We start from the raw sequence: 24,877 nt of genomic DNA on the forward strand, positions 1-24,877 counted from the left end.
GCGAGAAACCTTTGACGAAAAATACCTGAGCGACGAGTCCAAATAACAAAACTCAACGCGGGACACTTGGAAAAAAAACAAGAATGAGAAATAATTGAAAAGAGCAGTAGACGTGTCCTCCCCAAATGGTTGGCTCGCCTAATCGACGTGGGAGCATGTTAGGTAAACCAACCGACGGCATCCCATCCTAGCGTACTGTAGTTTTTATTTGGGATGCCGTCGGTTGGTTTACCTAACATGCTCCCACGTCGATTAGGCGAGCCAACCATTTGGGGAGGACACGTCTACTGCTCTTTTCAATTATTTCTCATTCTTGTTTTTTTTCCAAGTGTCCCGCGTTGAGTTTTGTTATTTGGAACTCGTCGCTCAGGTATTTTTCGTCAAAGGTTTCTCGTCTTGGACACCCGCATATATCTTCAATATGGCCCCCACACCGAGCGCAGCTGATATTCAGGTCCGTCTGCCACCTCACGGAGGTATAGGACACCCATATTGACAATATTAAATAGAAACAACACGAATTTGTAGGGGCTCCTGACCCTTTCCCGTCTCTGGTCGATGCACCTGCTCAACCCCGTACTAGCGCACCGGCAAAGGAAGCTCTGGACACGGATTCGCACTTGTCTTTCCCATCACTCAATCCTTCTGTTCAGCCTGCCGGTGCCCCCACTAGGTCTGCGTGGGGTGTTGATTCAGGCCCTCGTATCAAAGCCAACGTCAAGTCTCAGCCTGTGTTTGTGGACACATTCACATTGTCTGCTATCGACCTTTCCTCGGCAGGTAGAGATGGAAAGCCCATTACCCTCGGCGAAGTTATGAAGCAGGTCATGACTAAATACAAAGTCAGGCTCGAGGCCTCTACAAACCAGAAGACACGTCAAACGACCTTCCACATGAAAGCTGATTCTCAGAAGGACCTTGACAAAGCTAAACGTAGTCTCTTGGCTCTTCTCAGCCCGGTCGTGAGTTTCCCCCGTTCACTTTTGTGCAGATCACTCAAAATGGTATAGATCACTTTGGTTCTCAATGCTCCCGCCTCAACTATTGCTGCTATAATCGGTCCGAAAGGTCTGCTTTATCTTCGACTATATCGTGGTCTATACTCAACCCTCTGCTATAGGTGCTACACTAAAGCAAATTCGTGATCAAACTGGTGTTAGAGTCGATATCCCTCGCAAGGAGAACTTGGTTCCTACCACTAACGGTCACACCAACGGTGCTGCTTTTGGAAAGGTTACACCCGCTGACGAGGACGACGAAGACGAAATTACCGTCCCAGTTACTCTCACCGGTCCTCAACCTCTGGCATACGAAGCTGAGTCTTTGCTCAAAGAAATCATTTCCTCCAGGACATCTAGGTCAACCCAACGCGTCCGTGACATTCCGGCCCACATCTTACCTTTCATTACCGCTCGCCGCCCTCTATTTATGGAGGCAGCTCAAGGTGGAGACGTCAACTTGGCATTGAACAGTACTGAGCGTGAAATTACTGTCAGCGGTGATCGGGAGAGTGTTGTTCGTGTCGTTGAGTCCATCAGAAACACGGTTGAAACATTCAAGACAGGTGTAACATCACTCAAGATTGCCCTCCCCAAGCGCCAACATCGTTTACTTGTCGGTAAAGCTATCGATGAAATCATGGCTAAGAGTAAATGTTCGGTCGTGGTCGCTCAACTCGATGATCCTTCGGAGGAAGTAACTGTCTGGGGTAAAGGAGAGGACTTACCTGCCGGTCTCGGTGCTGTTATGGAAAAGGCCAACTCGCAGTACATCCATGAGTTCCCTCTACCGGGCCCCATTTCACTCTCCAAACAACTGTTAACGTATATGACTCGCATCGGGTACCCAAAGACATTGAGCGCTGCGCACCCTGGTGTATCGGTTTTCACTCCTTCGGCTGCGACTGTGGCTCAGGCTCAGGTTCTCAACATCGACATCGTCGGCGAAAAACCTGTGGTTGACGCTGTTGTCAGGAAAGTCTCTGAATTGATCGGCAAACTCATTGGTGGTACGAGGGAATTATCCATCGACTGGATTGTTCATCGCGTGATCATAGGCAAGAACGCTAAGAAGTAAGTATATGCGCTGTAAATTGATAGTGCGAGGCTCACATTTTGTAGGTTGAAGCAATTCCACGAAGTGCACAACGTCCAGGTTTTCTTCCCTGCTGAAACAGCTGAGGAATCTTCGGTCTTATTAGTCTACGATCCTTCGTCGCCTTCTGCCTCACTCTCTCCCGTCGAAAAAGAGAAGCACCTTGAAGAAGTCTCCAAGGAGCTGCTGAAGCTAGCCAAGGATGCTGCTGACGTGAAAAGTCAAACCGTCTCTGTCGAGAAGAGATGGCATGAAGCAGTTGTTGGTACTGGAGGTACCACTCTTAATTCGTAAGTAGTCTATCGTGAGATGTTTCTCGCAAGAAAATTCTCACCGTAGGACTTGTTTAGCATTATCGGTGAAGACAAAACACTGTCAGTCAAGGTTGGTGCCGAGGCTGGCGATAGTTCTACGGAGGACGTTATCTTGGTCCGTGGAGCTAGCGCCGATGTCGACCGCGCTGTCGCTGAAATCCTTCAAATCGTTGAAAATGCAAAGAATGATGAGATTGTAAACAGCTTCGTGGGTTTTCTCCATCAATGATTTAGATCTTATTAGTCTCTTATACCTGTGAACAGTCCACCGAGTTCGACATCGAGCGTGAATACGTTGGTCGCGTTGTTGGAGCTCAGGGATCCGGCATTAACAAGCTTCGTGACGTTCTCGGTGTGAAAGTCGACGTTTCGGATGAGGTTGACGAGAAGGAAAAGGAAAATGGCAAGAAAAAGAAGGCTCACCAAAAGTCAAAGGTCAAAGTAAGTGTACGCGCAACCTTACACGTGATGTAGGCTATAAATACGTGCAGATTACTGGCAGGAAAGAAAATGTTGAAGAGGCGAAGAGGCGAATCATTGCTCAAGTCGAGCGTCTCGTGGGTTCTTTCATCGTGTAAAGTCAAAGCTGCTGATTTAATTCTATTCGATAGGCTGACGAAACTTCTGAGGTCCTCAAGATTTCTAGCCAGTATCACTCTTCTTTGATCGGGCAAAACGGTAAATATGCAATCAGGTTGGAAGAAAAGTATTCTGTCAAGATCACTTTCCCTCGCCAGTCGGCAGACAATAGCGAAAACAGAACTCGCGAGCAGCTAAAGTCTGACGAGGTTCTGATCAAAGGTGGCAAGAAGGGTGTTGCCTTGGCTAAATCCGAGCTACTTGACGCCGTTGAATTTGAGAAGGAGTCGAACAATGTTCTCAAATTCACAGTTCCCACTCGGTCTGTTGCGCGCATTCTTGGCAAAGGTGGTGTTACTATCAACGAGATCAAGGACGATACTGGTGCCCAGATTGACGTTGACAAAGCCGCTGATGAGTCTGGCACGCTAACTCAGATCACAGTCCGTGGAACGAAGAAGGCCATTGCCGCTGCCAAGACGTCTATTACAGCCATTGCGGATCAGGTCGGTGAGGAGACTACGGCTTCTCTCACGATTGAGCAGAAATTCCATCGTACGATTATTGGAGCCGGTGGTCAAGGTCTCAAGGAGTTAATTGGTCGTTGTGGTGGTCCGTCGGACCCTAAGCTTCAGGCAGGACTCGTCAGATTGTATGTCTCATTTGGTTTAGTTGTCGATTATCTTATCTTATATCTTCAATTTCTTAGCCCTCGTCAAGGTGAACCTTCCGATGAAGTCCGTCTTCGTGGAGAGCCGAAACTCGTCAACAAGGTTAAGGCCGAGCTGGAGAAGATCGTCACCACCCTGCGAGACCGCGTTGTAATGGCCGTTGACATCCCTGCCTCTCAACACCGCAACCTGATCGGAAGAGGAGGTCAGCACTTGAACGATCTTCAGGCCAAACATGGCGTTCAAGTCCAATTCCCTGGATCGCGCTCTTACAGTCAAGTTGGGGAACCCGACAATGCTGCCGATGTAGGGGAAACTGACGCTGCTAATATCGTCAAAGTCTCCGGTCCTCGTGCGGCGTGTGAGACGGCTATTGAGGAACTGAAAGTAGGTATCCCTATCATGTGGTTGGCGAGCTTGCACTGACGAGATGTGCAGTCTCAGATCAAGCCTCCCGCTCCAGAAGGTGTCAGCGAGACTGTTTCCGTTCCTCTCAAGTACCATCATGTCATCTCACAGCAGGGTAGCTTCTTCCGCGCCTTACGATCTTACGGCGTCCAGGTTGATCAGGATGCCCACCCTCAAAAATCATACGTTCCCACTCGTCCCGTCCTGACTGAATCTACTTCTGCACGTATCGATGATGCTGAGGAGGAGTCAGCCCCAGAAAATATCTGGCAAACGGTGCCGAACTACCAAGATGCAGAAGAAGGCGACTCTACTTGGACTCTGAAGGCAAGGGACTCTGCTGGATTAGAACGTGCTCAAAATGCAATCCAGGAAGCCATTGAGCAGGCCAAGAGCATGTCTCAAGTTGGTTTCCTCACCCTTCCTGACCGTTCCACGTTCCCCAGAATAGTTGGTTCAAAGGGTGCAAATGTTACCCGTCTTCGTAATGAAACTGGAGCAGATATTACGGTTAGCCGAGAGAACAGCACTATTGTTATCATTGGTACGTCCAGACTGTGACTGTCGTTGTTAGCTTGCTAAACTAATATCCAGGTTCTGAAGCGGCTGTTGAGTCTGCTAAAGAGGCTATTATTAAGATGGCTTCTTCCCGCCCTCCACGTCGGCAATACGATTGAAAGGCTTGTTTGTATTAATGATCTAGGGATGAAATATGGGATGGAAAACATGGATTCAATGCTTGTTACATACATCGCTACGCACACCTCACAGCAATTATAATTCTATAACGGAATGCATCAATACTATGACCACCTCACACCAATTCAAAGCTTCAAGGGGCTACTATATTCTGACAGTCCAAGCCTCTTGTGACATGCAAATTGTCCAACAAATGAAGATTCATAGTAATTATAAGGCGAAAGGATTTTACACGGTGTTGGGCGACAGCCGTTTGAGTTCTTGACAATACGAGTAGAGAGAAATTAAAAGTTTGAGAAGAAAGAAGTGCAGTGACCCCGTCCCGTATCCACGATGAACAACAATTAGCATCAGATGCTCATAGGAACACCATCAACATTCTCATCCTCCTCCATTGGTTCACCATCCATGTCTTCAATAGGGGCACCATCAACATCATCAATCGGCGCGCCGTCGATATCGTCGATGGGTACACCGTCCACATCATCGTTCAATGGTTCTCCATCGACATTATCCATGGCCTCCCCGTCAATGTCGCTTCCTTCGTCCATAGGCTCCCCACCAACTTTGTTATCTTTACCAGGAACGTCAAGTACAGCAGGTTCGACAATGTCCTGCGCAGGTTGAAATGATTTTGCTTTGAACCTGGAAGTATATACTTCCTTAGACTCTGAGACTTCAAGATCGTCTGCTTCTTCTTTAGGCTGGGCGTCTGAACGGCTTGTGCCATCCAGTCTGGCTCGTAATTCCGACGTGAAGTCAGGGGGAAACACAATCCAGTCCTCCCATATGTCAACAACGGAAGTTATCTGTTTTTTGAATGTCTCAGCAGTGATACGACCTGGGAAGGAATGATAGATTGAGGCCAAATGATCGAACACGATGCCTAGTCGTGATTGGAATTCTTGACGGAACTTCCATGCACTCGGAACGGAAGCAGCAGAGTTGTGCAGAATGTCACAAATCAAGTGTAACCGGGCTACCTTCCGTGGGACAGGGGTTCCGTCCACGAGTAATGAGGCAACAATAATGTCACAAATCTTGAATAAATGAGCAAGAAATATCATAGTAGCTGCTGGAAAATATTTACCTCACGAGCAGCCTCTGCGTGCTCCAAACTGAAAGTCATACAGCGAGCCAGTTCACCACGCTTCCCCGACAGTCCACGAAGCATAGCTTCAAATCGCTTGCGAGCAAGTTTCCCTAGAGCATTCTTCCGGGTGCGTTCCTGTTCAGATTCTTCGGCAGAGTCGGTGGAATAAGCTGAATTATATCCCTAATAAAACGAGCTCAGATAATCACAGGCCGCAAAATCACTTGGGACTGGTACCTCATCGTTAAACTCAGGATCCACAATGTCCTCTCGCTCAATAAGTCCCCTGTAGTACACATGTCGTTTATGCTATAAATCACAAATACGGGATCAACCACAAAAAAAAATCCAACAGTCACAATTACATACCTTCCTCCTGATGAGAAAGGAGTACTTGGGGTTGTCTTGCTCCCATTCTCGTAAGTTTGCTTCATACTTCGGACCTTGTCCTTTAACTTCAGCGGCAACAGCACGGATAAAAGTATCGGTGACAGCTGAAGCTTCATCATCCTCACGACCTCTAGACAAGCTACGAGACCGCCTCCGATGGGACGGGCTGCGGCTACCATAAGGACGAGACCGACTAAATGAACGACGCTGATAGGGCGATTGCGAACGGCTTCGACTGCGAGAACGTCGAGACGAGCGATAATGTCCCTCACGAGAAGGAGACCCGTGGCTGCTTCTACTTCTACTCCTAAATTGGCGATCTCGTGACCTTGATCTAGAACGAGACTGTCGAGCGACTGTAACAGCGTCAGCGTATTTGAAAAGGCAATAAATCGCTGGCTAACCGTATAGAGGCTTAGCTGCCACAGGAACAGCTTTACTCCATCCCACACGTAGAACCGAGCCATTCCAGTCATATCCATCAAACTCGCGAAGAGCATTTTCTGCATCTTTCCGCTTCATAAACGAAACAAAACCACTTAAACCGCTATTTCTGTTCCGACGAGACGTAGTCATGTCTCCTCCAGGCCCTACCGTGGGATCGCCACGAGGCCACATGATTTTCACCTTTTGCAGCCAATGAGAAAAGTCAAAAAGTATAGGACATTTTAACTTACCGAACCAACAGGACCACTCCGCGCAAAAAAGTTTCCCAGAGACTGTTCGGTAACGTTGGAGGGCAAGTTTGCCACAAAGACGTTGGATGTCTGGAGGCATATCAAGATGTATACACAGTGTACTACTACAAACATACCTCTGGGTCTCCTCGATCTTTACTTCCACTCTGACCTTCATAGGCTATGTTTCCGTTTCGGTAAACCAGTAGCATAAAGAAAACGAATATTCGCACCTGCTAAAGCAGTCACAGACCTGCCATGAGCTGGATGATAGCTCGGTCAGTGAGCCAACAGTTCTACAAAAGAGGCCACTTGAGAGATCTTACGATGACGAGAGAATTTGGCCTCTCGTTGAGCTTGCTCCCTGAATTATGTTGCTGAGCGAATTTGAAAATGGATAGTGAATGTGTGAATACCTCTTTATCTCTTCAAGAAAAGCGTCCATAGCGCGTTTTCCTTTAGGTTTCGGTGCGCTGCCTTGTGGAGGTGAAGGGGGCTAGGTAGGCAAAATGCATCAATCAATGTCAGGGCGAAACCTAAGAAATAACTCACTCCGCTGCTCTCTTCTCTGAAAAATTCTGTAGACCGTGACGGGGTCTCCGTTGTTTTCTTTGAGGGAGGCAAATAGGAGCCCTTCGAGTCGCCTCCCGCCCTCACGAAATTGGAGGTTGATTTCCGCTTGTTCGCATCGTCGCCTTCGAAAGCGTCCAGGAACTCGGCGTAAGCCCTGGCGGCATGTTCCTCTTCCTCTCGTTTCTTGGCTTCCAGAGCCTCCTTCTCTTTCTCTCGACGCGATTTCCGTACGGTTCCCTGCGTATATTGAGACAGCTTCTGGTCATCGACTGTCTTTTGCTAATGTATGAAGCGATTGGTAAGTGTGAAAAGGGTAGAAATAAGTCCTATCCGTCGCACTGGGAACGAAGATTCTTCTTCGTCGTTGTCAAAAAAAGCGGCTAGTTTTGATTTCGTCTTGTCCATTGGTAATTTTGAGCTACAAAGTGACTGACCCAGGAGCGAAACGTTCAGCAAGAAAGCAGGTGAGAGTGATATTTCCCACGAGCGTTCTCAGCTTCACTGAAAATGTGGCAACACAGGAAGACTGGCAGGCAATTGCAAGAAATGATTATCATCAGATCAAAACACAACAACATCATTGACGTGGTACAAGTTGTAATGCATTTGAAGGCAATTGCAAGCTAGATATAAATATAATATATTATGTGCCCAAGTACCATGCACGAAAGCAAGCAAACTCCAGACGCTCGTCTCCTTCCTAACTTCGGACTCTCACATTAGCAGACTAGACAGTCCGCCTTGAGCGTATGCCATAGGCTTCATTGGGGGGTGTGGTGTAGCATCGAATTGGAAGTATTTCTGTGTACCACTAGAATCTATCCGTATCTACATTGGTGAAGTTCAGCATACGCGAAGAAAATCAATATGTCAAAGTTGCTACTTACGAATGCACCCTTGTTACCCACTTGGTCCACGTAGTTGGGAGCCGAGAATACCTGTAAAGTAGGATTGTGATTACACTCGATTGATAGCAGCGTTATGAATTTACTTACAGTAGTGCACAGGCCATCATGTTCGATCGCATAACCATCTAGCATAACCATGAGTTTCTGATATAGGAAGTTCACGACGAAGGCTCACTTTCTCGCACTTCGTGACTACGTATTATCCCAGTGACACCGTTCAATGTACACCATCGTCGAGTGACATCAGGTCCGAATGCGATGCCAACACCCTGAGAAATTTATGAGAAAGACGCAAAACATGGGGAGATTTGCACAAACTCTTTTACTGGGGCCGCGACCAGGCATCTCCTGAGGATCGGTCCAAAGAAGCTAAAAGCAGGTTTCATAAAGATTGACACATACGATATGTCATGATTAAAGTTACCTCGCCTAATGAGATTAAAATCAGCTTTAAGTAAAAAATAAAGAATTCTAAAATCACGAACACATCAAGCCCTCTTGACCGGGCTGTCGTCCAACTCGCTCAATCTTGCGAATATCATCAAGAGTGACACCATCTTTGCTAAAGAGACCACCATGAACGACAAAATAACGTTTTCGCCCTTCTGGTGATAGAATGGCGGCCTTGTCAGGCGTCGCAGGCAGCTTGGTGGCGCTAACCAGTGTAGCTAGCGGTACTAGAGGGCAAATTAGGTCCTTAATTAGCATTCCATATGAACACTGGTATCTTACAAGTCGTAAAAACGTATGCAAAGAGCTTGATTAAAATGTCAAATAGTGTCTGTGCTCTATATTAAGTAGGACGAACCTTGTAGGTTTGTTCTCCATGCTTGTGCTTCGCTTCACCTTCGAAGCCATACGTCCTATTCATGTCTTTTGCCTCGTGATTGCCGCGGTTTATGAACATACGCGTGGGATATAACCCTGTAGTGCATGTAAGAGCTCATCGTTCAACAGAGATGAAGAGAGCACCAACATTTATACGCAAAGGCAGTGAGTATCACCTCAATGGACCACGATCCTCGATCAACAAGATCTCCGTTCATCAACAAGCAGTGTTTATCGTTTGGTTCGCCAGTAAGTGAGTACAAATTCAGAAGGTCATAGAATTGGCCTGAATGAACGGTAAGGCAGAGCGACACAGCAAAAGCTGACGTGCGGTTACTCACCGTGAACATCGCCGATAACATCACAAGTCACTCCATCTTCGAGATCGAGATTAACCATGCTTTCTTCTTTAGCGAAATGAGAGTGTGCTCCAAGAACAATCTCCCACACATATCGACGAGGAAGGTTTTTGCCATCCTTAAACCAATCAATCATTTTCTTGATAAAATCCAGTGTCATAATATATTTTCCATCCTCAGTAGTATCCAGTTTTGGTCCAGCGTAGCTCTTCTCAACATCACATCCTCCTGGTAACAAGCTCGAGTTATTAAAGTGACTCCCGCAAACAGTTTATTTCGCCATACCTTCTGCGACAATCTCCGTACATCTTTCTATCGGGTTCTTTTCACCCTCTACTTCAATTGCCTGCATGACATCGTGAATTCAACCAACACAATAAATCTAAAGATAGATACTAACCTTTTCGAATTCAATTTTACGGACAAGTTTTTGAGTGGACAACAGTTGCGACCGTACGATCTCATTTTTCGGTTCCAGGGCAATGACCTTCTTGAATTCCGCTACTGCCAGCTGCGGCTTCACTATTTGTAGATAACACGTTGCTCGGCTTTAGGATAAGAAGACGATCATCCATGGCTATAAGATGTCAAACGAAGAGATAATAACGTTGAGCGGGATCTCACCGATAGTAAGCTTTTGAATATTTTGGGTCTAGTTCTATGGCTTTACCTGAACCAAATCTTGTAAAAACGCGTATCCTGATCGGCCTCGTGCCTTTTCACTTACTTGCATCACTGAGAGCAAACCCATACTCCTCCAACTTCGTACGAGCAGCAGCACGGTTACACCAAAACGTCGCATCGGCATGATTCAGTTCGATAGCCTCAGAGTACAGTTTAACAGCTTCTGAAAAGTTATGGTCTGCAATAAAAGGTTGCAACGACACGATGAGCGGTTAACATTTCCTGCATCGATACGCACAAGAACGGTATGATGCCTACTCGAGAATGCTTTGTTGGCCGCCGTTTTCAGCTCTTTTGCCTTTTCTCTGTCCTCGTCTGACACATCTTTGAGACTTAGGGCTTGCATTTCGGGCGATGGCAAGGAGGAAGGTGGGGTGGATCCTGGGGATCCTGGGACGGATGAAGATGCGTCGCTCATGGCTGTCGACAATTGAGGTTTATCAGATATAGTACGCTGTGTATCGTTGAGTTCCTATGATATAGCCGAGAGGACAACCAGAAAGCGTTTGAAGATACACAATCTAAAATTTGCAAAAAAGGAAACGATGGTCGTGGGAGCGCGATCATGATCTGAGAACGTCGCATACTGAAAATACTCAGTTAAAACAAGTTTTGATAGAATGTGTCTGACATTGCAGCCACTCGTACAATCATATAAAATGAACATGAGCCTCGTCCTCGTAACCAAAAAATGTTGCATTAACCACAAAAAAAAACAACTAGCGAGGGGACAGTGACCTGCGGTCACCTGTGGAAATGATGGGTATAAGGTATACTGTATCTGAAAAAACCATTCTCGCTCCGGACAAACATGGCCGTGACAACGCGAGACCGGTTGCTTGAGGTTTCAAGGGTAACGAGATCAGCTACTGCCGCACACGTTAAGGTTAAAGTATTCTCCAAGGGGAGGATTGTTCGAGTAAGCGTTGATGTTTTGGCACCAGCCATTCAAGAATTGGTGCAGGCTAGAAAAATCAAGATCTGCTTTAGCAAACAAGATCATCGTACGATGGGACTACTTACTAATCCAAGTTGTTCTGAGCTCTGCAGTTCCCACTGTACTGATCGGCAGTGGCGTCAGCCTGTTATATCGAAGTTGAGCTTCAGTTTCAGTTTCAACACACCACGCAGCAGCGAGAAATAGACGTACGTATGTCATACCCTGGAACCAGCCATTGTACTGGCCAATACTCAAAAGTAGATCACCGTTGTTGCTGTTCAGGGTATCGGAGAAGAACTGTGCCCCAGTGTGAATGTTGTAGTCCTAGTCAGTAACGCATTAGCTTTGCTTCATACATCCCAAGAAGTGGTAAAAAAGACATACAGGATCCTGGCAGTTACCTCCAGGTGCGTTGGTGCATTTGTCTGAAGTGAGCTGCATGAGACCTTGCTCACCAGCACCACCGACGGTGCTAGGGTCGCAGCCACTCTCCTGCATAGCGAAGGACGCCAACAAGATGGCAGGAACTACATACACAATTTGTCAGATGATAACTAAAAACGCAGATACGAGAACCACTGACGCCCATATTGACCGGCATACTGCTCGAATGTCGACACGTATGCCGCGCAAGGCGAGAACGCAGAATTAGGTTCATACGCTACCGAAGCCAATTCCACGGTAATGATATCAGAGACCGAGATGTAAGGCGGGGTCCAACCACCAGAACCGATACCACAGTTCAGGAAGTTGATGTTCCCGTTGGGCCCACTCGAGGCAGTTATATCCACTGTGAAAGTGTTAAAATCGTAAAATAACGAGTCCTCTGGATGATCGACGTACATGTAGCACCGATGGGACCGCAGTTGCCAGCAGCGATATTGATGAGTCCTGCTACAGTAGATCCAATGGATCCACCTGAAGATCCACCGTTATTGCTCCAAGAAGTCGTAGAGGCAGGGGGCGGTGCGCTACTCGACGAAGGAGGAGGGGGAGGAGGGGGAGGAGGGGGAGAAGGAGAAGGAGAGGGCGAGGGGGAAGGAGCCGCAGACCAGGTCGTGGATGTAGATGCAGGTGCTGGCGGCGCAGAGGGTGATGGATTCGCAGCGGCATTATTGACCTGCAACAAAAGCGCCATTATAATAACCCATCAGTACGCATGTCCCGCAACGAATCAAAGCAAGGAAAACGTCAACTCACACCACCACCGTTCCCAGCAGAGTTCCCAGCAGAGCAGCTCCTCCTGCTGCGTACCCTAGGGACATTCTCATCAACACGTCGCTCTTCAACGCGACGTGCGACTCGAGCATGCCTAGAATGTAAAGAAGGGTTACCGTCTACATGTCCGGCTTGGACAGCCACGGTCAAGGTGGTAAGGATAGCAAAGAGCGACGTGGATAACCTCATGGCAAGGTGTGTGGACTAGGCTACAGAATGAAAGAAAAAGAGAGAGACTAGAGTAAGTCGATGAGGAGGAAAAACAGAGCCCTTTAGCGCACCATTTTGCCCATCACAGATGTGTTTGGTGGAGCAATATTAGAATACTACCCAGATCAGAAACCACATGGTTGGTTGCCACCGGTCTTACCTTGCCGCCATCACTATGGAGCTCTCACACTTATCCTTTCTCGCTGTTTCGAACGGCGAGCGCACCTCTGCTCGATAGCGAGCTTTATCGTCTGTACAGTGTACACTATGTTCTATCCGGGGACAGCCAGGTGCGATGATAACAGCATCGACGATATGGACCTCTTCTGACACTGCCTCGCCCATTCTAAAAATTGCCAACTCATTAGACCAGAAAAACTCGGTACTGCGCATACGATAACATATATATTAATACACATAGGCGATTCTAATTCCATTCTCGACTAATCAAGCTCGCCATTCACGTTCTCGCAATAACAATCAGCTTCTCCACTGGCAAGAAAGCCACTAAACCGACCATGCCTGGTTTGGAGCTCTCTGACTGCGCAGTCTGATTGATGGAGCAAACAGTCTTCTTTCGCCCTCGAATTGGAGCAGCTATTCGCAATTCCCTATAGTAGGAACCCTTGGATGCACCAGACTACTAGTCACATCGACGTCCCAAGGTTTTCTGGGCGTAGCAGGGGTGGAAGAGGAACATGGTTAACGCATACCGTAATGCTCACAGCACCCCTTTTCCTCAGGCAGTACCGCGACGAACCCGCATCTACCCAATCTCCTCGACATGCTGTCCAAAGACCCTCGGGGAAAACGCAAAGACAAAAACTGCGCTCGTCAGAACCAGTCAAATTGGACAAATACTACAACAGCTACATAGCTCGTTCTCGGAGGATCAGTGTTTGGCGCTTAGCACGGGTCACAGCAACGTCAACATCAACTGTCTTTACGACCTGGCCACCGTGACGGCGGGCCCGACCAAGACGCAACGGTTGGTCACCTTGATGATAGTCCCATCACCGCGACCCATATCTGAAAAAACGGAGCGCCTCGATGACTCGTTACGCTAGTGCAAAATGATTATACTCGTTCGCCTCGGCCGACAGGATTTAGATATCACTGCACAGATCTATCAACTGTTTTGGAACAAAGAGGGGGAGAGAAGGGAATGCTCCGTACGCACGTCCATAGTAGGAGTAGTAGTCATAATGTCACGTTGCCAGGTGCAGTCAAGATCCCCCCCGTGTTCTCTGACATCCTGCGAACGGCCGTCATGATACTACGACAGATGGCATATGCGTGTACTAGGATCCGGTAGATGTATTCACGATGATGATGCAATATCAGCTATAATACACTGGCATTCTGATGATGTTTGAGGCTTGGGAATGTGTGCTATAGCTACAACTACAGCCAATACATGTCAATGTGCATTTCTCGAGATAATTCCAACATCCCGAATAAGAATGAAACATCTGCTATAAAATATGATCATTGAGTCACTCAGCGGGTTGCCGGAGCTGATCAAAATGTATCTGGTCTTCCATAATACGCAACCATTCCTCGGAAGCGATTGACAAAAATTGTGACATATCCACCGGTACATACCCAGCACTATGCAGACTTGAAGCAGTGCACCGAACAAAAACGTCGGTCTGTCTTAGCCGTGTTTAGCGCAGCACCTTGTCCGACCTGACAGAACATTCTACACAGACCACCCCAGACAGATAGAATCATTGACAATCATTGGGCATTTTCACAAGCACCGTACAACCGTATAGCCATCGATCGTACTGAGCGAGAACCGACACACCGATCCATCATGGATCCGCTTCAACACTCCCCCATGGCCCATCGCATCGAATCGACATTGTAGAGCCGGCGTAGCACACCAATCAAGTCAATTCACCCATTTGCAGTGAGCACACAGCATTGGTCTGTGCGACATACCAGCCTAACTCTGGTGCGTAGGATCGGTACGAATGCACTCACTACTCAGCACCCAGCATTCCGTGTCTCTGCTGCTACCTGGATGGCGATGCATGGCGCGATGTAACGCTCTCTCTGCCCCCCTAATTTCCATCCTTCAAACCAGAAAACGCACTACCCACCCAGCTGCGGATGATCGCCCAACCTACATGTCTACCTGGTACTATCTCGGCGTGCTCAGAGCAACCTTTGTAAAAGCCTACACCATACTGATCAAGCACCGAGCACCGAATACCGACACACCGATCTACGATCCGCTTCCATCCCTCCCCAAGAAGCCCCTCGCATCGTACCGACATCGCAGAGCCGGCGTAGCACACCCACCCGTCGCAGGTCGATCCACCCATGCGCAGTGAACGCACAGCATCAAAGTGGTTTGTGTGACATACCGACCCGGCTCTGGAGCGTAGAATCGGTAAGGATGTACTCACCTCTCACCCCGCATTCCGTGCCTTTTGCTGCGTATAGCATCCCGATGGCGATAGCATGGTGGCGATGTAACGTTTCCCCCTGTCTCCTGTCTTCCTTCCTACCTTCCTTCCTTCAACTCCGAGAAGCCACCAAGCTGCGGATGATGATCGCTCAAACGCATATCTTCACCCGGAACCATCTCGCCGTCCTGAGAGCAACCTGTAAGCCCGCCCACGCCCACGCCCACGCCCACGCCCACGCCCCGCACCGAAGCGCACTCACCCACCCGCTCGCCAGATCCTATCGTAGTCAGCAAGTGCCGCGTACACCAGCGGCACGATCAAGGCGGTCCACTGACAAAGCCTCACCGTCCAAATGGTCTTCCTCCTAAACGGAGCAAAGCATCCGCACACGCGCGCAAGTCATCGCGCTGCCGCATCAGAAAACCCCCCAAGCCACAAACAAGCTCAGATGCGGACTCGGGATGAGTCTATTTCCCAAATTTAGGCTCTTCCGTCGGTTCTTTTCGCTTATGGGAGGAGGGCATGTGGGGGAAGCAAGATAAATGGAAATGGACAAGAAGGATTGCCATTTGGAAGAGACGGGGGGAGTAGCGTCGCGGGGTGATACCTAAATGGAGTGTTTACAGGATTAGATTAGATAGGTGTCAGCTGCCGCCATGCAGGGTTGATACAGTAGATAATTGGATGTAGAGCGAAAATGACAATACAGTGCGGCCACCAGCGCAGCTCAAATCCTTGTGAGCAAGAGGAAAGTGGGATCTAGTCTTGAGTCTTGAACTTTCGTTTTGTCAAACTGCCCTTTTTCGCACCTGCAAAGCCTGCCAGAACCACAAATATCAGAATAGTGCAACGCGACATGACGTGACCCAGATAGAAACAATGTGAAGAAAAGAAAAGAAAAACAAGAGGGCAGCAGGGAAAGAGGGGCACGTGCCTGTGTCTGCACACCTTTCTCCCAAAGGCTGAGGCCTTGAGACAGACGGTTGTCCATCACCCCCTGCCAACCGCCCGCCCTGCCCCTTCACCCATCCACCCTACCCTCCCTCCCTACCTACCCTGGTCTGACAAAGGACATTAATCAGTCCAGACCAGAATCAGTTATCAACATCGGAATCAAAGATATATCCCCCCGACAAACCAACCAACACTCGCGAGCCCAACCTGCCTGGACCAAGTCACGAAAAGCTTACACACACACACTCTCTCTCTACCTCGCACCTCCATCTCAGACGTCCATCTCCAGTGACTTTCCAGAACGCACCAGTCTGGCAAGTCTTGACTGGTCCGTCTGCCCTGCGCTGCCTACTCTGTCTGATGAGTCCATACCAGAATCAGAAATCAGGATCAGAATCAGGGTCGGGGATCAGGATCAAGATATCCCTAAACACGAATACGAACAAGGTCACTCACTTGTAGCAACGAAAAACAAAGCCAAGTACTTACCTCTCAACCCCTCCATCAACAATGACTTTCTAGAAACACACCAGTGTGGCAAGCACAGCACATAGCGCCATATCACATAGTACCATAGATAGTAGTATGGATAGCAACCACGCAAATTGAATCCTATCAAGCCAGTGAGAGCAACGTTCAACGTGCATCGACGATCGCGCGAGGGAGGGACCGTCACTGCCACGACCCTAGTTTTTTTTTTTCTTTTTTCGTCTTCTCGCGCAGGTCCTGAGCCCGAGTCAGCGACTGAGCCACGGAGGGAGGGGGATCTGAGATGGGGTGATAACGAGTGTCTGCTCTCATCGAAGATCGGGCGAGGGAACTGCCACAACCTAGTTTTTTTTTTTCTTCGTTCAGGCTTCTGGCAGGGCCTTGAAGGTCAAGTACTTCCAGCTTTGAGCTTCAAGCCACGAGCCGAATCACTGAGCCATGGAGGCGTGATTCTGGTCTTGCCGTATCATCGAAGATTCCACACGTAAGATTGAAAGGTGACCTGCCATGTATGTCGTCCAGGCCTCGAGCTTCAAGCTTCCAGCACTAAGCCGAGTCACCCAGCCACGGAGTACAGTACTGGCATCACAAATAGATAGGGGCCACGGGGACGCGAAGTTGATCGAAGCTGATCGAAGGAGTGAAGAGGGATGAACCGGCGATCGAAGTGGCAACGCCGTGAACTGAAGGGCGATAACTGTTAGATATCATCAACATCACATCTCGATAGGCTACAACTAGGGGGGGGAAGCTTGGACGTATACGAGGATGCGAAGATGAGTAAAGAAAAGTCCAGCATCGCCCTTTGCGGCCTTCCGAACGCACAGCACACCGTAAGAGGGCGGCCAAGTTGAGAAATCGAGGTGGACACCTGGACACCTGGATAGGGGGTGGAAGCCTGAGGTTGGGATTGGGACTGGGGCACTGGGGCTGAGAATCGGACACGCGACGTCGGCCGGGTTGAAGTGATCAAGAAAGGCAATGGTGGGTCCCGCCTGTCACGCTCCCGCAGCTCGGCTTTGATCGCGAAATTGTAAAATAAAATGAAATGAAATGTAAAAAAGGCACGCAGGTTGGGTTGACGTTGTTGAGATCTTTGAGAGCCATAGCCATGGAGGGTGTTGACAGATGACTGGTGACCCTTTGTGCAAGACCCGAGGGCTGAGGAGGTGAGGCGTGAAGAGAGAACAGGCCTAAAAACATCAAAGGATGGTGATCGAAGGGAATGATCCGTTTGGTATGATAGAATGAGCACAGAGTCTGAGTTGAGTGTGGGTGAGAGTTTTGAGATGGAAAATGGAAAAACGATGCCAAGGACAAATGGAGAGTTGGTTGGGGTAGCGCGACGATAGCGTGATGGATTGCAAGAAAGCGAGGATGGCATGTAGACGAAAATACAGGCAATACGCAGCACCGGGGATTCATGACGATCACAACGACTGTCTGACTATAGCAGTGCACTGGCAGTAGTAGTAGGACAACATGCTGTACTATGACAAAGAAAGGAAGATGGGTACGAGTGCGTGGTACATGCTACGGGGACAGCGAGAAAGACAGGGGCGTCTGAGTAAGTGGTCGAGTCACATCCTGTGCAGACTGCACCCACGCCCCCAGACCGCACTGTCCGGAGTCCCTGACACCCAGTGACTCCTAGACGACTCTCGTTCCACTGCCCCGTCCCTATATAACACCATCGCCGTTGATCATCTGCTCGTCGCAAAGCCCTGTTATCTCTCCACCGCCTCTTTTTTACCTCCACAGTCTTTTCGCTTTTGCGCTAAGACCCTTCACACAAAGGACATCTAAAGTCATCAGACTTTAGCCGTCCTTCCGACTCTCACCAGTCGCAATGTGCTCCTACACAGTCCCCCGATTGTCCCACCCGTCCCGCAAATCTGTCATCTCTTCCAGCCTCACTTCCAGCCTCGTTTCCGTCTCGACTACCTCTACCTTAAAGCTTACCTATGCGTCCTACTCTGTACTTTAAGTAATCTCTTCATTTCAGTTTTTTTAAAGCTTTTTATACTCTACTCTCTCACTCCCCTCCTTGCCTTGCGCTCCACTCAGTACTTTCATGCACGCCGTATCTCATTCTCTCGCCCACCGCGGCACCCCCGCAACTCGTACAAGATCTCGTTGGCAGCCTTATCATGCCTCTCTCCAGCCATCATCTTCTTCTCGCTCTTCTCCTTCCACTTCCTATCTCATCACTCCCGCCTCTTCTGTATCATCATCTCCCCCTCCCCACCCTTCCTCATACCAAGACCCAGATCAGCTTCCCTCCGCTCCTCAGTATCACCCTCAGCCTTCTCGCGAGTGCCAGCTCCGCGACGCACAAAAATCAAAATACGCCCTTGGTTTAGTCGGTTAGTACATCTTCATTCCTCATCCTACTTTTCTCATTCCACACCCCGTGCCTCAGACCAAGCCGTTAGAACTCTGTGCGACATATGGCACCCCCAAGACGTACCTGTTGTCTTCCTCACCTCTCGACCTGCCATCACCTGCCCCTCCGACGCTATCGCTTCAACACCGCAAAAACACGCCATTGCATACCATCCACGAAACATTCAGCTCCCTTCTCCCATCTCTCCTACCACACAGCCATCTCCGATATCGCCTCCCCCTCTATCTCACCTCCCATCCGGCCCTCGTCCTCTTCGATCGTCAGAATGCCCCTCGGGCGCGCAGCCTCCTCGAGGCAACCTCGTGCCCATGAGAGGCTTTGTACACGAAGTCCTTCGTCGTTCCCGCACCTCAGGAAGTGTCTTACAGACCGCATTATGCTATATCGAGGCCATTCGCTCAAAGGTCCCCGAGCTCGTTTGTCGAGAAAGATCGGGGACCGGAGTGCAAGGAGAACCGGAATTGGATGATAGGATTATTCAAGGTGAGGTCAGCGTCGACGACGGCGCTGCCTCCGAAGGAACATCAACTACTTTTATCAATGCCGCAACATGTCTTGACGACATGATGGACACCGTAAGGCTCGCTGCTCAAAGCTTCGATATGGATATGTCCTCTTCACAGCCTGGAATGGGCTCAAGTCAGGTATTCCCCAGCAAGCAGAAGAACGTCACTCCGCTAGCGCCGCTCCCGCCCCTTCCCTCCCCGCTTCTCTGTCCCCGCCGCACGTTCCTCGCGTCCCTCATTCTCGCTTCAAAGTTCATGCAAGATCGGTGTTATTCCAATCGCGCGTGGGCGAAGTTATCGGGTCTACCACCCCGTGAGATCGGACGCTGTGAACGAGCACTGGGTGATGCTCTCGAATGGCGCCTCTGGGTCGGTAAATTGCCAGCAGTGCAACCCACCACCACCAGTAGACGCCCAATTTCGAAATGCAAGAGTGAGAGCGAGCTGTCGTTCGCTCCGAGGCCCCCGCATGTGGAAAGATTCTTGCAGCAGCAACTTACCTTGGACAAAAGACTGGCCAGTATGCCCTGGCATGACCGGAATAGCGTATCGCTGCCGACGCATGGGATGAATGCTGGACTTCGGCGACATGCGACCCTCCCGGCTGGGTCGCTGTTCGGTCAAGACAACAGCAATAATATGTCACTTATGGGCCTCTCCTCATGGCTGCCATCCCCCGCGCCCTCTTTCGTTTCCTCTATGGAAAGTATCGCAGGGTCAAGTGTCAGCGACGACAAGACGCCCATCCCACCAACGCCCGAACTAAGTTTTTCGCCAGCGTCGACCGAGTCTTCTTCCTCAGGTGGAGACCGGACGATTCAGATGTCGAGTTTCATGGACGTACCTACGCCGCCTCCCGGTCAGTTCGCCAGTTTTGCTGTGCAGAACGACAAGGTGATGTCGCTGGCCCACGGTGCGTACATGTACCCGACGCCGCATGCGATGCTTGATCCGCTTTCTGGTGTGCCGTGCTACGGTCCTCTGGGTGGTTCCACTCGGTTTGAGGATATGCCTTGCGCTGCTGGCAACATGAACTTTCACACCTCGTCTTGGACAACTTGAACTTGCTGCTACTGTTACCGTTGCTCGTGCCGAGTTGATTCGCTGGTCAAACCGCTTTTTTATTTCGTTATCGACACAATTTTGTCAAACTGGCCGTCAACTATGCCCAATTATGCCCTATGCTCTCCACCTCTGCTCGTCTCTATTTTTTTTTTTTTTTTTTTTGCTCTCTCATCTCATTGTTTCTTATCTGTACTTGTGCGTTCGTGCGTGTGAAAATGCACTTGACTATCTTTATTTTCTTCCTAGGTTGCTGAGCGTGTCCGAGTACGTTTTCTTAATTGCTTGGGGGGAGTGCAGGGGGCGTCTGCATACCTATCATTGAACGATCAATTTTTTTTTTGGAGTCTGTGTTAACAACTCTTTTCTTGCCCCGCCTCTTTCCTTTTCTTTCACTTTCTCATCCCCTTTTCAATTCTACCTTGTACACATTTTGCCATGTACGATTTGCGTATATACCCAATAGAATTTGCCTTTGGGCTGCCGTTTGCGTGTTAGCTGGATTTTCAATATGATCTGCTCTGACACTAGAATGCTTTTTGGGCGCTTGAAGTTGTTTCGTTATAGGATGGGGGCGCTAGTATCTCCATTTTCCGGTGAATCGGGGATACTCCATGGCTGTACCCCGGGGATTCTCAAAGGACAAAAAACCGACGGCATGACGGCATGATATCATGATGTGGTACTTTTTGTTAGTCACTCGTTATAATTATACTGGACAATAACTCGGATCCGATAAATGTGCATTTATGCATATCTTATGATGTGACTCGGCGCATTCCCTTTGTGTGGCTCACTGCTCCCTGACTCTGACTCGAGGAACTCCATCTGCTACTAGACTAGTACTGCAACTGCTACCGTACAGGGGGGCTGTGACAGGCGTGGGGTATCTGGGAGATGGGGGGCCTGTTTGACAGCTTACAGGATGGCAGTGGCAGGTGACCGGACCTCATATGGGCCTCATAGATGGCGAGCGCGGGTTCTGAGCTCGAGAGAGCGCTGGGATGACTAGGTAAGGGAGGGGAAAAGATGGCAAGATGGCATGGATGGAAGTTGTCGATGGTAGTGGCTATTAGCGAAGGATCATGATGTTTCGAGTGGATGGGTTCTGGAAGGATGTGTAAACTGTCAATGGGGTGGTCCATTGGAGACGCTGGCCAAGTGCTAGTATGTCAGTACTAGTACTAGGATTTAGCACAATACAACCGATGGGCGCCCATCATGACAGGACATTATGGATCATGATTCGTAGATTGGATAGTTGCGAGTTGCCAATGGCTGGATCTCATAGAGCCATGACGATGGTGGACCTAATGTGAGATGATGGCGATGTGAGATTGGGGGGAGGTAGGAGGATATCTGAACTCTCGGTGATTTACAGATTGCAGTCAATAGACAGATAACGCGATTTTTTCCAGATAGATCCGCCGAGGTCGAGTGGCTATATCGTACAATCAGTCTTTACTAGCTTATCGTATTCACGTATTCCTATATCGCATCATATGCATCTTCCGCGCCTTCTACCGTGGTCCCCGAATCTGCACTCCGAAATTGCGAACCTGCGAAAGGGTGGATGGGTTGATGAGTTCATGAATGGGGGGTTGTTTGGTTTCGAGGGCCCCACCGATCAGATATTGAAGAAGGCGAGTGGATCGTCAGCCCGCTGAATGGCCTTCCAGATATGCGGGTGACCATCCGCATCTAACCCAGCTTCTGCAATGTGAAGAGAGTGGAACGTCACATCCTCTTCTCCCTAATCACTTATACATATAAGTATGACAGCGAAGCGCTTTCCGGGGCGCTATTAAAGACAGAGATCAAACTTACCCTGTTTGGGGGATCATGTATCCTGGAAGACGGCACGATAAGCAAGAGCGTCAGTGTCAGGCTGAGTATGGATGGTGATGATAGGGGGGCCCCCGGGGGAAGAAGGGTGGTCGTTGTACACACCTGACATGAACGAAGCCCTGGCCCTCAGCATCATTGACAGCTGGGATTCTGATCTTTCCCAGGATGATCGTCCCATAGCTGACTGCACCGGTACGTATCTCGATCAGGTCGTTTTCGACGCTAAAGTGCGTGAGCTGGGCATCGCTCAGGTCTTTGACGCGCAGGAACGTCCTGGGGTCGTGCTTGTCCCAATCGTGCCGGGTCTTGATGAGGTCGTGTTTGATGGTGTGGAGGACGTGGTTGAAGGCCTCGATGGCTTTCTCGTGTGGAGCGTGCGCTGCGACGAGGTTGACTTCCTCTTCAGAGGCTGTGAATGCGATGTTGAGTCCTGTGATCTATATGAATGAATGAAGCAGCCTCACCCATTATATTGATAGCTGTGGACAGTAATGTGGTTTGAAGGTGTTCTGCAAAAGGCTTTCACCCCAACAAGGCTGTAACTATAGTCACGATGTGTGGAGGCTTGGAGTGTGAAATCTAATCTAATCTTTCGACTGCGGGTCGATTACGTAAAGCGGCGTTCACGTTCACACCCGATATGTTTTAGTCGCCGTTGCTTGCCAATGAAACCATGTAGATTGGAGGGAACGAAACGACAGCTATAGCCTATGGCGATGAGCTCGTGATGTTTCTGGGGGTGAGCTACAGTTCATGACGACGATGGCAGATCGTGAGCTAAAATGCATGCATTTCCAGTAGTTGCGCCGTCGTTGCCAGCTTCGATGAGTCGAAACAGGTTTGATTGACCCGCTACTAATACTGTGCAGGGTTGCGATCACTAAATATCTATACAGGTCTTGTCAACGAACGATAAGGCTGTCCATCGAATCATTTTACGCTTACTTTTCATGGCCATATGAATGGAAAAGAAACAGCACAGTGGGTCAAGGTACAGTAAAAAAATTGACCGGTGGGCCGGGCGAGCCGCCATGGCACGAAGGAAAAACCAGAAGTGCGTAAAAACGACGGGGAGACAACCACGCACCCCTCTTTTGGCTCCTTCTACATTCCACAATCTGTCTGTCGATTTATTCCGGTGAACGTCAGTTGCTGTGATGATGACATTAGGGCAGTTTTCTGTGGCTTACCTTCTGTTGTAAAATCACTTGGGGGGTTCCTGCTCCATCCGAATACTGCCACATGTCAGGCCGACCCTCAAGAGTTTACTCCATGTTCCGTGAACACCGTGTACGCTCGATTTGCGTGCAAGGGCGGAATACGACATGAAGGTCGCGATCGTGAGCTAATATCACATAACGTCGGCGGGCACAGAAGGCTGCAACGCTGCTTCAGCAGAGATTCTACGCTTCCGCCATGTTTTTTTTAATACTTTACCGAACTGCTCCGATGTTGGATATTCAATTTTCCGTGGATTTATTCAGTGGGTCTTCAATGACCATCCACGAATGGGCGCTACTGTCATGAACATCCTTCACTTCATCGGGGCTTTCGTACCACCGGCTGTATTGTTCCCATCAATGACAACCTTCACAACACATTTGATAGAAGGCGAGTAGTGTGTTTGCCTCATGTACGGGGAATCCGAGCTCACCTAACAGTTACAGTATTGATTCAGCATTGCTCTCACAAAAGTCCAAAACCCGCGCAAACTCAGATGGGACGGCCTTACGTCGAGTATGATCAAATAGCAACTGTCACTATTTGATTCTACCCCCAATATGTCAATCAAGTCTCCGACACGGTGAAGATGGAGGCGGATATAGCGTCTTATCCATAAGTTTTAGCCTGACTTTGAGTGAAGAGAGCTCTGGTCGTAGTTGATCGTCGGCCTTGTCTCAAACGGCCGCTGCAATCACCGAAAATACGCCACAAAGACCACGCCGTTAACTCAGGCTCTTCATTTGATCACTGCAAGAGCGTCTTTACCCCGCTCAACACTAGGTCAAGCTCTTTCTTAATACCCATGAGGTTCTACGGTACATCCTACAACCAATCATCTGTCATAAGGCCATGGCGCTCGGCATCTCCCTTCAGGCAGCATCGGCGATGTTACCTGCCACCGGCCCTGGAGAAACAAGGTTCGTGTACTTGAGATGCCGTTTCTGTGCATGTTATCTGCATGTTTTGTTGTTATCTTGGTGTGATATTGCGGGGAACTAATATCCCAGCAGCACGAATAAATGACCAGAACATGGTCGAAAACAGGTGCGGCCATCATGAAATTGAATTCTTCTCCCCCTTTTTGATAACGATACTCTCTCAAGTACTAACCAACTTTGTTAAGACCTAGCGCCTTCTCATTCTAAACTATTCAGATGACCTTCCATGTAGTCTTCTGATGGGCCAGAGACAGTGCCGTAATGGCATAGTAAAGAAAAGAAAATGAATATACACGCAAAATTCTAGTCATGAGAGCAAATTTGGTTATATCTATTCTATCCACGGTGCTTCTCCCGCGATTTTCCGTGAATCTTGAAGTGCAT

At 49.0% G+C, this 24,877-nt stretch overlaps 8 protein-coding genes across 8 annotated transcripts; 4 read left to right on the plus strand and 4 right to left on the minus strand.

The window, feature by feature from the left end:
* Positions 1-421: 421 nt before the first annotated feature.
* On the plus strand, positions 422-4,627 carry SERLADRAFT_368777 (uncharacterized protein; the record flags this gene model as incomplete). The annotated part of the gene is made up of 11 exons (XM_007317435.1): positions 422-454; positions 510-962; positions 1,011-1,068; positions 1,121-2,072; positions 2,121-2,384; positions 2,445-2,616; positions 2,673-2,849; positions 2,900-2,965; positions 3,020-3,639; positions 3,697-4,045; positions 4,097-4,627. 11 exons carry the CDS (start codon positions 422-424, stop codon positions 4,625-4,627), a joined length of 3,675 nt encoding a protein of 1,224 aa, XP_007317497.1.
* Positions 4,628-4,677: 50 nt separating this feature from the next.
* On the minus strand, positions 4,678-7,903 carry SERLADRAFT_448355 (uncharacterized protein; the record flags this gene model as incomplete). The annotated part of the gene is made up of 12 exons (XM_007317436.1): positions 4,678-5,805; positions 5,856-6,041; positions 6,096-6,167; positions 6,228-6,604; positions 6,653-6,875; positions 6,926-7,015; positions 7,063-7,106; positions 7,159-7,188; positions 7,252-7,289; positions 7,342-7,421; positions 7,478-7,777; positions 7,838-7,903. 12 exons carry the CDS (start codon positions 7,901-7,903, stop codon positions 5,116-5,118), a joined length of 2,196 nt encoding a protein of 731 aa, XP_007317498.1.
* A 120-nt stretch (positions 7,904-8,023) lies between these two features.
* Positions 8,024-10,383, minus strand: SERLADRAFT_465433 (uncharacterized protein; the record flags this gene model as incomplete). The annotated part of the gene is made up of 15 exons (XM_007317437.1): positions 8,024-8,326; positions 8,386-8,436; positions 8,494-8,531; positions 8,582-8,675; positions 8,725-8,775; positions 8,831-8,835; positions 8,892-9,083; positions 9,139-9,163; positions 9,215-9,330; positions 9,383-9,520; positions 9,576-9,821; positions 9,879-9,939; positions 9,994-10,141; positions 10,218-10,263; positions 10,321-10,383. 11 exons carry the CDS (start codon positions 9,751-9,753, stop codon positions 8,213-8,215), a joined length of 1,002 nt encoding a protein of 333 aa, XP_007317499.1.
* A 489-nt stretch (positions 10,384-10,872) lies between these two features.
* SERLADRAFT_465435 (glycoside hydrolase family 23 protein) lies at positions 10,873-12,167 on the minus strand (the record flags this gene model as incomplete). The annotated part of the gene is given in 7 exon segments (XM_007317438.1): positions 10,873-11,242; positions 11,301-11,359; positions 11,428-11,541; positions 11,602-11,744; positions 11,801-12,007; positions 12,061-12,107; positions 12,127-12,167. The coding sequence occupies 4 exon segments, from the start codon at positions 11,713-11,715 to the stop codon at positions 11,140-11,142; spliced, it is 390 nt and encodes a 129-aa protein (XP_007317500.1).
* A 628-nt stretch (positions 12,168-12,795) lies between these two features.
* SERLADRAFT_465437 (uncharacterized protein) lies at positions 12,796-14,015 on the plus strand (the record flags this gene model as incomplete). Its single annotated transcript, XM_007317439.1, has 2 exons — positions 12,796-12,935; positions 13,014-14,015. The coding sequence occupies one exon, from the start codon at positions 13,344-13,346 to the stop codon at positions 13,710-13,712; it is 369 nt and encodes a 122-aa protein (XP_007317501.1).
* Positions 14,016-14,373: 358 nt separating this feature from the next.
* SERLADRAFT_465439 (uncharacterized protein) lies at positions 14,374-15,235 on the plus strand (the record flags this gene model as incomplete). The annotated part of the gene is made up of 1 exon (XM_007317440.1): positions 14,374-15,235. One exon carries the CDS (start codon positions 14,625-14,627, stop codon positions 14,985-14,987), a length of 363 nt encoding a protein of 120 aa, XP_007317502.1.
* A 3,291-nt stretch (positions 15,236-18,526) lies between these two features.
* SERLADRAFT_414994 (uncharacterized protein) lies at positions 18,527-21,017 on the plus strand (the record flags this gene model as incomplete). The annotated part of the gene is made up of 2 exons (XM_007317441.1): positions 18,527-18,874; positions 18,931-21,017. 2 exons carry the CDS (start codon positions 18,583-18,585, stop codon positions 20,481-20,483), a joined length of 1,845 nt encoding a protein of 614 aa, XP_007317503.1.
* A 233-nt stretch (positions 21,018-21,250) lies between these two features.
* On the minus strand, positions 21,251-23,875 carry SERLADRAFT_465447 (uncharacterized protein; the record flags this gene model as incomplete). The annotated part of the gene is made up of 6 exons (XM_007317442.1): positions 21,251-22,042; positions 22,108-22,236; positions 22,311-22,332; positions 22,434-22,740; positions 22,796-23,219; positions 23,277-23,875. 4 exons carry the CDS (start codon positions 22,797-22,799, stop codon positions 22,111-22,113), a joined length of 459 nt encoding a protein of 152 aa, XP_007317504.1.
* Between the last annotated feature and the right edge of the window lie 1,002 nt (positions 23,876-24,877).

This window comes from Serpula lacrymans (assembly GCF_000218685.1).
Source record: "Serpula lacrymans var. lacrymans S7.9 unplaced genomic scaffold SERLAscaffold_6, whole genome shotgun sequence".
Lineage (NCBI taxonomy): Eukaryota > Fungi > Basidiomycota > Agaricomycetes > Boletales > Serpulaceae > Serpula > Serpula lacrymans.